General features: G+C 39.4%; 1 protein-coding gene across 1 annotated transcript in view; it reads left to right on the top strand.

Annotated features, from left to right (window-relative positions):
* Window positions 1-13,390, top strand: part of pcgf6 (polycomb group ring finger 6) — a 34,535-nt gene extending 21,145 nt beyond the window's left edge. Inside the window, exon 10 of the mRNA XM_066692781.1 lies at window positions 10,816-13,390. Coding sequence (XP_066548878.1) covers window positions 10,816-10,872 — 57 coding nt within the window. The 3' untranslated portion in view covers window positions 10,873-13,390. The remainder of the gene's footprint in view (window positions 1-10,815) is intronic.
* Window positions 13,391-14,980: the final 1,590 nt, after the last annotated feature.

Raw genomic sequence — 14,980 nt, 5'->3', positions numbered from 1 at the left:
CTGCAGAGGGCTATTAAGAACAGGCACACAGCACAGTAGCACACCAGCAACCCTTACACCCATTCCCTGTGCTATATATGCGTATAAATATCCATTCCAAATCAGAGAAACCTTCCCAACTTCTAATATTTCATTTGTAAAGCAACATGGGTTTCAAAACCATTCCATATTTCACTATCATCCAATGAACCATAGGTCAACCTGGGCTTTTGGTTTCTCTCATTGTTCAATTTTCATGTAATGTAATCGTCATCCATGCATCTTTGTCCAAAACACTTTCTAATTTATGTGCAAGGTAATGCTGCCATTCTTTCCTAATTTTCCATTTTCTTCTTCGTGACCTACACAAAGCATCTTTAGTAGGCTATTTTATGGTTGTAGCACAGTTGTAATTATGGTTCACCACTTGGAGAGTTTATGCAATTGGGGAGAAATAAATAACTGCACTAAGCAGTTGCCCAAGCTAGTGCATTATTGCAGGATACAAATGGCACACAAGGGATCAGAGGATTTTAAACATACATGTTAGAAAGCCCTGAGGGGTATTAAGAGAAAGTAAGGAAGAAAGGGAGGTTCTGTACAGTATTAGGATAAGGGGAAATAATTCACCAGCCTTTATTGTGATTGAAGCTCAATCAGATTAGAGGTGGAAAAGCCCATGCGCTGCTCTGTATTTTTCACTTGCTCTGTGTCCTGCAGACAGGCGGGCATGCTTGGGGGTTGGAGATTAGAGACTATATTTTCCTGACACTTTTATAGCAGGTTGGATTTATTCTGTAATTAAACCCATCCCTTACGGCATCCAATTTTTAATCTTACTGCTATAATAAATAGAGGGAAGACAGGTCTGTCGTTCTTTTGTGTGCGAGTGTGTGTTCGCCTTTTGACAAGGCCTCTTACCGGAGGTCACCTGGGAATGCCTATGCAGTATTGTGGAATTGTCGCATTTCTTTTATGAGGCATCGGATATTAGCTGCCATAAAAAACTGATTCTGCGGCAGCCCAGCTTCTGAGACAGGGCCTGTTGTAGGTGTGTCTTTGTGGGGAGGAGTCCTTTTGTCTTCCTCTGTCTCGCTTCCTGCTTTGGTTTCCTTTGTCAATGATGATTAAATTCAGGACTGAGGACTTTAATCATAATCTTTAACTAAAAACTTAATTTGTGTGTTGGAAAATTAGCCCGCTTTTTTTTTTTTTTTTTTTTAATTAATGATGTTGATTGAGTAATGACAATCAAATACTTTCATATCCAGTCGTTTTTGGGGGTGTCAGCACAGCAGGATTAGTGCAAAGTGCGCAGCAGATCCATTGTAATCTGCTTGCTATTTTTATCAATTTAAATCTGATGTTGGTCTAGCCCTGCTTGATACATGAAACGCATTTGTTTAAATTGTTTCCATAACTTCATAGCTATGGGTATCTATTCGATGATGCATTTTTTAATGCCTCTGTAATGAGCTTAAAAAAAGAAAACTATGTAAGGACTAGATCATAAGCTATCAATCCTGGATGGGGGCGCCTGCCAATAAAATAAATAAATACAAATAATATCAAACAATATGGCTATGATTCAGACAGTGATTCAGAAATAACTTCTGCCTTCTTTGTGATATTTCCTGGTGTACAGTATTGTAGGATAATTAAAATTGTTTTAGGTAATGTGGATAGCTTACTGATGTACATCTGTATGAGATCAGCGTGTATATTAATATTATGTCATATTACCAATGACAGCAAGAAACAAAAAGAAATATCAGCCAAAATAATGGGCTGCTATGGTTTAAGTTATGTCTCTAAGAGAGGGAGTGGAATATGTTGCACATTTCCTGTCAATAAATAGTTGTCAGTTCATGATACTTAATCATTAATCTTCATTTTAATACTTAATATACATTGTTGTTAAGAATAGCTAACTAAATAAATAATGCTACATGATAAATAGAAGGCTTCAAATAGACCCCGTGATCAGTGATCGGTGATCGTTATCGGCCGATACTGCTTCCAGTGATCGGTAATTGGTGATCGGCCTCAAAAATCCTGATCGGAGCACCCTTAGTGTATATTGCTTCATATAGAAAGGCATATGAAGCAATTGGTGCTGGCAATTCTGACCCATATTCCTAAAAATAAACAAATAAAAAATCAACTGCTCTAAATTGCTTTATACATTTTAGTTTGTAAAATACAAATTATATTTATTTCTGGTTGCTATTACTAAAGTACTTTGCTTTTGATTTATTTTCCTTTTTTCCATAACTTGTCACATTCTAAAAGAGGCTGATTTATTTTGACAGGGAAGTTCTTATATCTGTGTAAAAGTGCCAGATTGTCACAAATCAGCTGTCATCATGTATGACTGAAAGTTAGCATGGTTGTCTTTTTGACGTAAGCTACAACGCCGCCTACAAGTTATAATTGTTTTTCAGATTTGTTCTTATCCAACAACTTTTAAGACCACCCAGGTGGGAAAGTAACTCTCCTTCAAAACATACAACATGAAATGTTTCACATCAAAAATGTTGTGTAGGAAACTCATGGAATTGCCCTCAAGCAGTGTATTCAAACTCAGGAGAGATTAATGTTAAATATTGGCTGTAGATGCCCTGTTAGGACTCTGGAACATCTGGACTTGCAGCCTGTGGATGGAACCATAGTGACAATGCCAAGTGCCAAGGTGAATGCTGACTGTTCTAGTCATACAAGCTGCAGATGGGACAACAGACCATTAGCTGCAGAGAAGGTACAAAAAGTGCTGCTAATAGGGCAGGTGGCCCCCTTTTATTTTCCCATTGTAGGATACTGGAAGTTATTTTAGGCTGTCAGGCTTCCACATGAGAGAGCTTCTACTGAACTTTTCAACTTGAGCCTTGAGGCCTCCCTCTTCTTTAATCAGCCTGCACCTCTTCACTGTTCTGTATTAGATATGTTGGGAATCAAAGAGGTAGAATCTGCTACCTTTAATTTGAAAAAAAAAAATTTGTGGTAGCTATCCTGTGTGCCCCCAGGAAAATGAAGCAATTAAAGCTGTCCAGACAGTAAATGAGTAGGAGTCTGTGCTTCAGTCTTTTTATGGGGTTAGCTGTGATCAGGGATGGACGAGTGACACTGTTTCTGACTCTGCATCTCATCCAACCCCCCCACCCCCAACCAAGTTCCTGTGCTGTGTGCTTTAGAAATGTGTCTGTATGTTGGGGGTGTTTAAGTGGGCATGGGGGTTATCTTTATGATTTCCAGTTTTCCCCATTAAATAGTTAGAATCTTAGTGGCATTTTATGAAATTGTATGAATTATTTGAAAGAGAAGGGAGACTCATACACATCTTAGTGACATTTTATCTGTGTATTTTTTATTGAATGAAGAAGGCAGAAATTATGCAGATGATCACAATTCCTATCATTGCAACCATAACAACCAGCATGACGATTGAAACCATTCATAACTTGATGCCACTGCTGGGGCAGGCAAGATGTTCAATTATTCAGGGGTCTGTGGAAGAGTTGGACCACTTTCGCAAAACTACAAGAAAAGTAAAAGAGTATGAATGGTGTTTAAAGAGTTAGATCATTATGAGGAATAGTTTTTTGTATACTTGTTATGTTTACATCCAGGTTAATGTGTGTGTGTGTCTGTATATAATATCTTTTGAGAACTGAACTGAACTGATTATCAGAGAAAGTCATCCTTGATCAGTCAGCTGGGTGGCCACACAAGGACAGCTCCAGACAACAAGTTGTGTTGGTCTGTTCTAGAGGACATGTCTCGTCTGCTATCCTTTTCGCAGTTTGTGTTCCTGCACTCCTAGGGAAGCCCTGTCGCTTTCGCTTAGTGTCAAGCTCTGTTATTCAAAGTGTTCTTTTGTTTTTCTGGCTGCCGCAATTTTATTTTATGTTTTGTATATAGAAGTATCAGTCAGTAACAAAATTAGACATTTATTCATGTATTTATCTAGCATGTAATCTAACTATCAAAACCATCTTATCCAAAGAAAGGAGCAGAATGCTGCCTAAAAAATTCTCAAGGTCTGCAAACATTTATCTCCTCGTAGATCCACGCTGTTTAAAACATAGTTGGAAGGGTTTTAACAGGCTGCACACATAACCAGCCATGTCTTGCTTCTCTCCTATACTAAGGAAAAGCGAAGAATTAGTGTGTAGAAAAATCCATAATATCATCCTGTTACATTCTGTTTATGCATCAAACTCTGCATTGAAAATTTGAGTATCTGTGTGTAGTATCTTTCTAAAAGAATACAGTACATATTGTCAGTTTGATACAACGCTACACCCAATAGATTGTAAACTAATATGGTAACCAGAATATTGCATAATGAAGATAGTTTTGCATAAGCAAAATTAAAAACAAACAAACAAGAACATTTGCTCAGTGAATGTTTGTTTGTGTTTAATCAATGTCCTGTAAAAGCAAAGTGTTCAAATGTAGCTGTTTAAATCTTTTTAAATGTTGGTTTACTGAGACTAGTTTCAGCAATTAGCCTTCTTTGCCCAAGCAAATGCCTCTTATTCTTCTGTAATTACTACCCTGAGTGCTCACATAAATGTGTTGACTTGGGGAGGAACAGAGCAGCGTAATCTTCTTATTCAGTGGAGATTAATTACTTTGGTTGAAACAAAATTCTGTCTGCCTCCGAGGCGTTTCCTCAAGGCGAAAAAACTTGCACTTCTCCGGTATTAAAGTAAAACAGACATCCTTGTAGAAATGGATTGGACTGATGTGTGGAGAAGGGAGCCAGACCCACGGGGAACAGTTTAAAAATAATAATAAAAAGTGAAATAAGTTTTGAAATGCTCAGATCAAAGTTAAAATGTATAGGGTATAAAATAGCATTTTCTTAAAGTTGAAGAAGCTTTAAAAAATGTCTCTGTAGTTATTTTTTTTTACATTAGCAGCTTTTTTAAGAGGTTTTAAGAGCACGTATATTATTAAAGATAATTAGTCGGTGATATTTCTTGAAATAGTGTAAAGGTTAAAATAAACGGGGTTGAACAAAAACATCACTTGTTTAACAATAATAAATTCCTGTTCACTCTTACATATCATAGGGATACTTGACCTTTTTACATGTTAAAATAATTATTTATACTATAGCACAGGACAGGAGTGAACTCTTTACATTTTATTATTTACCATTTTTTGATTATCTATTTTGTTCCCCTGCTTCAAGCAAAAGACCTTAAATGTAATTTCTGACATTCATTTTTTTTTTTTTTCATTCCTGAGATACAAATAATTAACAGTTTGCAAGAGAAATGAGGCTTTGCTTGTGTGTCAAGGACAGTTTATCCAAGTCCAATTGAAAGTCCAAATGAAATATTATAATTGCATAGGTTTTCACATCCCTGAATGAATACATTGTTGAATTACAACTGTGAGTCTGTTTCGTCTCTACCAACTAAATTTGGCAATATTTGACCACTCTTCGTTACAAAACTGTTCAAGCTCTGTCAAGTTCCTTGGTGAGTGTTGATAGACAGCTATCTTTTAAGTCAAGCCACACATTGTAGGTCGGGACTCTTGTCTGGACCACTCGAGGACATTTACCTTTTTGTTCCTTATCAACTTCAGTGTAGTTTTGGCTGTGTGCTTCAGGTCATTGTCATGCTGAAAGGTGAACTTCTTTCAACTTTCATTCAAGGTTAGTTTTGTTGAGTACAATACATGACAGATTTATGGAGGGCTTGGGATATTGTCGTCACCTGCACTTAGATTAGTCTTGGCCATAAATTCCTGTAGTTCTTGCTGGGATATGCACGATGGGTCGAATGGCCTTCTCTCGTTTGTAAACTTTGTTCTTGTGAAAAAGGTGAAAATTCTTAAAGGGTCTGTAGACATTCTATAGGCACTGTAGTATCTAACATGATCTGAGATGCATTATTTCAGTGACTGATCCCCATCTAAAACAACAATATGAAACGAAAGTGCCAAATGTTATGGATCTCTATTGTGTAGATCACATTGTCACTTCCTTGACATCTTCCAGAAAGAACATGTTTTGATAGCCCCTGAACATGACACTCATATGCTTACACATATAAATAGTTTACAACTGTGGATTACTAAAGAATTACTAGGATGCAGATGTTCTGGGAAATGTTGGAATCAGTGTTTAATCATTTGGGGATCCTAACAAGTTTCCAATGGTATTTAATAGGTGTATATCAACCCTTTAATTCATATAAGGAAAATAATCGGTTACACTGTTGGGAGTTTCAAAGTCATTCTTTCGAGGACAGCTAGATATGGCTGTTCCATATCTCACATAAAACAAATGCTTCAGTCTGGGAAACACCCAAATATCAGCAATCGAGTTAACACCTGGCAATGACAAGTTTATTAACCACCTTCCGCAGGATGTGTTTGGTTTCCAGCTGATACACGTTCTGTACTGCACATGGAATAATTCTCCTTGCTGCTGCTTTTTCTTTTGTTATTCCATTTAATGTTATTTATTTATTTATCTATAACCCTGGGATATGCTTTACCAAGCTTCCTGCAATGAGCTTCTTGTAAGAACAGCTTGCTTAATGACTAACCTCCTTGGGGTGAGCATATATTCTTGTTACTGGTAATGTGTGTCTGGGAGGTGCTATAGGGTACACCTCAAGGGAATCGTCTTGAAGATCTTGTGAGAGTCTTCTCAGATCTGTCACATAACTTGGAACAATGTATTTCGATTCTTTTGATCATATGCATTGTGGAAGATTATATGCTAACAACGCCCCCCTCCATTTCTCTCCCTTTGTAATGACAGAGACTCCACCTCTTCCAATTCCCAAGTGGACTTTGAGGATCTTGAGCTGTCAATGTGTGATTATAATTTTTAATTCAGAAAGCACCCATTGGTTTTTCCAGAGTAGCTAGGCCCTGTTTGATCTATACCAGTAGGGTGTCTGATAACAGATCAAAGTTCCATGGGTTGGACTGTCTCTCCTGACAGAATGTATCTTTTCGGCATTAAGGGACAACGCTTTTATTGTGTTTTTGTAGGCTGCTACATTTCTGCTCTTCTTGTCTGCTCTAGTCTTGGTAAACTGCTGCCTGCTGATTGGATGAGCTGCACTATGCTCACTCTGCAGGGAGCTGTCTGACTTCGGTCCAGCCCCAGCCACACTGATTTCTCCATTTCGCAATACTTTCTAAATGAGGACATCGGTCTCTGATGTAACGAATGCAGCTCACATTTGACTTAATAAGATTTCACATTTGCAGGGAGCCAAATGTAAACCTTTATTTAGTGTTGTGGTTTAATAAAGTGAAAGGATACTAAATTTGTAATGGAGGATTTTTTGCTTAATTCTGCCTTCTTTTGTGTCCTCTGCAGTAGAATGTTGTCAGCAGGGTGTGCCTGCAGCAGTGGAATGGGTATGTGCTTTGATGATGCAGTGCCATATCCCCCTGGGACAGTGTTAGGGGCTTGTCTATGGGAAGCAGAGTCATATAGAGCAGAGATGGAGAGTGCAGTCTTGGATGGACTATGTCTGCACTGTGGCTGTTGGTGCTGGCTCACCCCTGTTAGGTGATGGATTGTCTGGAGACGGGCAAACAGGCAGGCAGGGTATCAGTCTGCATATCTACAGCACAGTCGACAAGAGCCAACTGTTCAGTCCTGGTGCTTCTGGCCAGGCTGGGAGCTCACTGGGGAAAGGGAATTTTAGCACCAAATAAGTGAAAAGCTAAACAAAGATGTCTTAATTTGTAGTGATGTGTCTCACAGGGTTTCTCAGGGTATTTGGAAGCAGGGCAGTGTGATCTTCATATGTATTCAAAGAGGAATCTGTCAGTCTTACAGGTTCAGTGCCAAGCAAAAGTAAGGTGTAAGACCTAATTGGCGCCTTTTCCTTTGTTTTCTATTTGCCTCTGATTTTTTTTTCTTAATATTATTTTCACATATGGACTGTGCCTCAGCTGTTCCTCACAGTAAATAATTTACATATATATATATAAATGCATTTTTAGTCTTGCACTTCACTTGTACTGTAGCACAATAAACCACACAAACACATCTGCTGTTCTAATGACAAGAACATGCAGACTATATTCAGAAAAACACCACAGGAGCTCCCAAATTGCCTCTCTGGTGAATTCAGTGTGCTAGTCCTGCAGCCTGAGGACATTCACGCTGTGACCTGGACTGCACAATTGAGAAATTGGCCTGGCACCTCTGACTGTTGATTAGTGTAAAAGTTTTGAGGGTTTACCGATTATGAAACGGTGTTAAGGGATGCACACCAGATCCAGGTGAAGCCAATGTTTCCTTTTAAACGTTTCATACAGTTGAGGGTTTTTCAGTCACCTCAACAGGCCCAGGAATGGAAAGACCTTGTGATTTCCTGCACTTCCTCCAGATGTATGGGACAGTTCAGCAGAGACCACCAGTTTAGGTAGATGAAGAGGGAAGGCGGTAACAGTTTTCTAAAAGTGTGTGTGGGGGGTTGGGGGTAGTCTTTTTTATTTATTTCTTAGCAGATGCCCGACTGAAGCACCAGAACAGACAGAACTAGTTCCACAGGGCAAGAAACCAGACAGAAGAAACATTTATTTAACACAGCAGAGTGAGGCAGCTTTCTGGAGTGGTTCAAGGCTTGGAGCTTTTTATATAAGTAACTATTTTTTTTTTTTTTTTTGAATACAGGAGTTCAATAAAGGGCTGCACTGCAGTTCTTTTGTCTGTTTCTCTTTTTTTTTTTTCTTCAGCAGAGTCGTGTCTGCCTCAGATAGCGTGGAGTGTTGAATAGACAGTCTATTTATAGCACCAAGCGAACAGCATAGACAGCCACCCTCTTGCAGCAGACAGCCTGGCCTGACAGACCCAGGTTGCTATTGTAAACCCACACTGGAGGCTTCAGGTGCTGTGTGTTTAAGCACCTGTATCCCTAGGAAAGTGATCTGGCCTGTGTAGTTTTCATCACTTTACCTCATATAACCGGGACGACCCCATGAGAAAATCCTCCAATGACTCCCAGGTCTTGTTCTGTTTGTATTGGTCATTTTGCCCTGTATGCAATACTTTATCTCAAGGTGTCATGTCTTAGTGTACAGTTGCATCATGTTGAGAGGGAATTTCACTATTACTGGTCAGACAGTGTGTGGAGTAGCTTTTAATAAGCGGAGTGCACAAGCTCTGGCTATTTTCCAGAATATTTGTTATTCCCTAACTCACATATAGGGTTTGGAGAAGACACTAGCTTGAGTAAACACTTTCAGTGTGGCAGCCATGTGTCTGACAGGCTAATTTCCCCAGAGGAGCCTAATGAGAGAGGCTGGTGCCAGGTCACTGAAGGGATTATTAAGGCTGTGATGTAGCCGTCACCCTCTCCACATCCTGTTTTTGTGTGCAGCCAAGAGCTCCCTGCCAGACAGACATCGACAGCCAAGCAATGTGACACCCAGCCTGCAGCCCCTGTGCGCAGGACATGCCTGGTTTGTCAAGAAGTTCACGCTGAAGCCTCCTTTCACAAGTCAGGGGCGGGGTGAGGAGGAAACAGTCTTCCCATGCACAAAGTGCTTGTTTGTATTAGTTTCATAAAACCAGCTGTATTTAATGCAATCTATCCCAGAGTGGAATTGGGGCTTATTCATACCTTGCTAGTAGAGATTGGGTTGAGTATGGGGTGCGCTAACATGTATCTGCTTTGTTGTACTCAGTATTGATTTATTAACCATCATTTAAATCTTTGCTTTAGCTTCCCTAATTATGGGCCAAAAAAAAAAAGAACCTGAAATGTAAAATACTGACTTTACATGGCCATGCTGAAAGAGGTCATCTTGCTTAATATATTAAGTCAAATCACGAAGGCAAAAGCACTTTGTATGAAGCTCCACAGTGTTCCCAGTCTCTGGGTTGGTTTGGTACACTGGGGAACGTACACTGCCCCTCTGTCACTATGGTAATTTATTTCCTGGTACACAACCGTCAAGCATCTGCTCTCTCAGTAGGAGACCTACTTTGTTTTGTTTTTAGTCTTTCCTAGGAGAGACAGGTTTAGCAGACAGGCCTCCACACCTCCCAATCCCATAAGAGGGAGGCCGGCTGCATGCTGGGCTGGGCTAGGCTGGGTATTGTGTGAATGGGAAGAGTGCATGGACACGGCGTGTTGTCTTTAATAATTAAGCAGAAAACACAGCTGGGGCTGCCGTTTCCTTTCAGCAGGTGTGGCTTACAAACTGATGTGTCTGAAGGAGACAAAGGACAGCCACAATACCTGGCTACAGCTGAGTCCTGTGTGCCTGGTTTTGTGGTTTTACCTGGTTCTTGTAATCAGTATATAATGTATATATAGCTCTACATGTTCTTTCCACATTTCTTGTAGTTTGTATTTAAATGAAGATGATAGCCATAATTTAAATATTAAATTAAAAGCCCCCCTTACTGACTACTTACTGCCTGAAATTCTGCTAGAGCTTATTCTGCAATTCACTGTTCATCTATTCAGTGATCTCTGAAGATTGAATTGCTTTGTATCTCTGAATAGCAGTCTGCTGCTAAGATTCTCCTCTAAGAGGATATATTGGCCCCCAAACAAGCCAGAGATCTTAAACCTGTCTGTAAAAATTAAAGGGGCAGCTTTCATATTTGAAATGTCATGCTGGCGACTAGATTTGATCAGAAATGACGCCATCTTCTCTCAAATGTCACTAGCCTTTTTGTTTCTTAAAAAACAAAAACAGGTACACCAGGGAATATATTGTATAAAGGGTGCTCCACTTATATAAGAAGATGCTGTTACCCAAAGACTAATTTTTAGGCTACAGGCTATAAATGCATTATTGTAATAATATATGTTTTGTTCTGTTTTTAAGGATGGACTCCTGGTTCTGCACTTTGGGCTGGTTCTGCCTCCTGGTTATAAGGAGTGAGGGACTGTGGACCTGCCACCTGGTCACATTGCAAGATTGGATTCACCGCAGCATGGGACCTCTAACCAGCATTTGTTAATTGAGACTCTGACTATGTGAACTACAGAGCCATAAGGAGTGATGCAAGTTAACTCCTTAACTCCTGCTTACGTTCTCCAGGGCACTGATGTCTGCCCTGGAGGTGGTGTGACAGATTCGTGGTTTTGTATTGTAGCAGCACTGCAAGTCACTCCCTGGAACCTCAGTCAAATTCAACACTTTTTCCAAGTCTGTTAAGATTCTCCTGGAGAACTTTTGATTGAAGCCATGGCAGGCTTCAGTTGATTGTCACACTGGTGACAAAAGTCGGCACTATAGAGCAATAACTTCAAAGTTCCTTCAAATTAAAATGTGATTTGACCATGTTCGAGGATAGAGACTTGGGTTTCTATGGGGTTTTGTCTTGGTTATATCTACCTCTGTATGGGGCTTTGCACAACAGATATATTGGAAAGTTTAAAAAAGCAGATGAGATGCAATTATAAAGTGGGATAGGTCACCACTGAGAAGCCTCTCGCATACTCCAGTTTAGTTAGTGTTCCTTAGTAAGCACTTTGACAGAACCCTTCAAATGTGAGCATCACTGACACTTCCCATGATTCATTTTGAATATTGTCACAGAAGTCTCTTTAGTTTCATCGGTAGAGATTGACTAAAGAAAAAGAAAAAAGAAAAACACTTCTAAAGTATCTTGTGTTTACTGCTGCCCAAGTCAGAAACTGAGACAGTCTTTTCTTCCTTGGGGGTGTGTACTGTTCTTTCCTTATACTGGAACTCTTAATGTTGCCCTGCTTGTGCGGGCTGTTAATTTGTTTGGCTGCTGGCCTTGTTGCTGTAATTTGCGCCGACAAGCCGTTTGCAAAGCTATTGCTGGACGAAATCAGGAGAAAGTGTCTCTCAGGGCAGAACTCAGTGGGTTGTCAGGACTATAAAATTTCCCTCTATGTGATGCTTCTCAGAGTCGCAGCTGGTGGACAGGGGGAACTGAAAGGCTAGACTGTCCCTCTAAAAGGCATATTAATGTTAGGAAACTTTTGCTGGACTTGAGTTTGCAAATCTTGTTATGTAAATATGTTTGTAATTTCCATTATAAATCCACACATGCATATGTATAATATATATATATCTATATTTATGCTGATTTTAGATGTACATCTTCAAAATAATTGTAATTGGCTGTCCTAGGCTTGATACATTTGCTAGGTCTCCTTTGAATCTTGAAGCAAACAACCCAATTTCAGTAAATTTTCAGTTAAGCATTTTTAAATGGGAGATTTTCAGTTATTTGTTTATTTTGTTGCACTTAGTAGCTGACACTTTGTCTCTCCCTTTTCACCAATGCTGATTTGTGTTCTGCGACTGACTTCTAGGGAACCGAGTGACAGAGCAATGGATTCAGTCATCAGTGGACCAATGTCATCCAAGCTTTGCCTTACTTTCTATAGAGGCTTCACAATCTCCAAATGTGACCCAGGTGAAATTATAACAATCACACTAACAAATGGAAAAATAGATTTTCCTATCAAATGTTGCATTTCTTTATTTGTTAATAAATTATGCATTCTAAATGCATAGTCATTTGTGACTATTATTAATTCTATACATTTATTTTTTATGAATTCTTGGAAGATCCATAGATGTTTTCTTAATGTATATTTTTATTCCTTTTGTATTTGTTTGGCATGAACATCCAGTTTACACCGGCTGGTGCCTAGCAGTCAGTGATGTGTGTCCTGAGATAATTGTAAGAGTCGTAATTGTGGCGCTTTTTTCTTCTCAGTCTCCGAGCAACCATTAACCCCAACCATAAGCAAGAGACCCCACCTCACTGTTTTCCAGAGCTGTCTGTCTGATAAATAATGGACAGAGCAGGGCACAGCTGCGGTCTGGTCTGGCCTTCAGTCAGGAATTCTGCTTAAAGAGGACTGACTGAAGGTGAGATGTTTATATTGGTATTCACACTACTTTCTACTGAGGCTTTGCCACAGTTAATATGAAAATAATTGCATGTTTTATTTTTTTGTTTTTAATTTAGATTGCATTCCTGTGTGGTAAATGTATACTTTTTTTCATATAATACTGTTCCTGGTTTTGTTAAAAACATTGTGTACCTATTTATTAAACAGTTTGCCAGTTTGGTCTTACATTGGAAAGGGTTTTAAAGCTTAAAAGAAGCTATGCACTGCACACTGAGTTGTGTTTGTACACTCTGGGAGAGGCCTTTACCCAGCAGTAGACTGACAGACAATAAGGCTGCTCTTGATGTATATACATCATTGTAGTCATCATCAGCCTTTGTCTATCCACTGCAGGGTAAAAGCCTCCCAAGACGTTACTCCTTGTTTCAATCTATAGCATCTCACTTCCAATTTACACCAAAAACTCTCGCCTGATTTTCTATATGGAAGTTTTCATCTCTTTGAATCCATTTAATCTCTCTCTCTAAATAAATAAATAAATAAAATCATTTTGAATTATTTGTTGTGTCCTTGGTGTACTTTTGATCTAGATCAATACTTATGAATTATTCATATACGAGAATTCAGCTTTCCTTAGTGAGGTCCTCCTTCCGTAATTATGGTTCTGTAATCCCTCATCCCTTAGATAATGAAGTGCATTTCATGCCACACAGTGTTTGCTGTCTTTATCTGGTGAAAATATACAGAATGAAATGAATGATGTTAGAGTCTGCCTATCCCTGTAGGGCTTCAGTGTCTCTGAATTCCCAAGAGATGTGCGTAGGGGCTGATGCAATCATGAACTTCTTCCAGTTGGATTTGACCATCACCCTTGTTGTGTTTGGTGTCCAGAGATGTATCCTTTTTCTAGTGCAATTGGTTTTGATAACCAATCATCCATTGCAGCTCATTGAGTTGGATGTAAGGTGGGGGGGGTGGGGTTGTGCCTACTGTGACGGGTAAGGTGGCACCGTGTCCTTAGCGATAATTAATTGGTTGCTCCAGCTTAGGGTTTGTAGGTGACGTGTGGAATCAACACTGCATGTTATGGGAGCACCTTGGGTCATTTGCTCTGATGTTCCAATTTTGTTAAAAGCTTTCTTACAGTCTAGTACGATATACATGATCTAATATCTCCATAAGTCAATTGGTACCAGGCCTTAGCGTCTGTGTGCAGTGGGTATTCAATGGCAATTGATGTGCAGTTTTTTCTTTTGCGTCTTCGAAATGTTTGACTTTCTGTGATGCTGCAAAATGATGTACATTATGGGAGTCTATAAATAGTACCACGGCTATTTCAAAATGAGAAAATAGGTGTAGAAAGATGTCAACCCTGATAATCCTGTCACTAACATTTGGGCAGTGCTTTGAGTATTTCTGCATTTGAGGAATTTGTGTTAACACTGAATATATTATAAACCTCACTGATAATGAATTAATCTGATTTGCTGCTTGTCACGGTAATAACATTCTGAGCACAGGTGTTACATCTCCTTTCCACCCAGTCCTATAAAAACAACTAAAAAGAGGTTTAAAACAACTGTTACAAGTCCCTCAGAACTTGTTTAAAATCCTTGTCTTACTTTACACTGCTTTTTTTTAAGTAAGTCACTGTAAATGCATTTTAATTTGCCTGGTATCTCATAGCTTTATGGCTTTGGATTGGTTTATGTGGCAAGGAGATTTATAGGCGGTCTGCTGCGCATCGAAATGCAGTATCGATCTGGAGTGCTTATGGCGAGAGGATGTTTTATAGCTCGGCTGGGGAGTGCCAGCCAGGGGATTGCTGTTTGCAGAACTGAAATGGACCACAGGCGTTGACTCAGTGAAGAATAATGGCCAAACAAATATACACTCACCTAAAGGATTATTAGGAACACCTGTTCAATTTCTCATTAATGCAATTATCTAACCAACAAATCACATGGCAGTTGCTTCAATGCATTTAGGGGTGTGGTCCTGGTCAAGACAATCTCCTGAACTCCAAACTGAATGTCTGAATGGGAAAGAAAGGTGATTTAAGCAATTTTGACCGTGGCATGGTTGTTGGTGCCAGACGGGCCGGTCTGAGTATTTCACAATCTGCTCAGTTACTGGGATTTTCACGCACA

Source organism: Amia ocellicauda, chromosome 20 (assembly GCF_036373705.1).
Source record: "Amia ocellicauda isolate fAmiCal2 chromosome 20, fAmiCal2.hap1, whole genome shotgun sequence".
In the NCBI taxonomy this organism is placed as follows: domain Eukaryota; kingdom Metazoa; phylum Chordata; class Actinopteri; order Amiiformes; family Amiidae; genus Amia; species Amia ocellicauda.
This window is presented reverse-complemented; position numbering and strand designations above follow the sequence as displayed.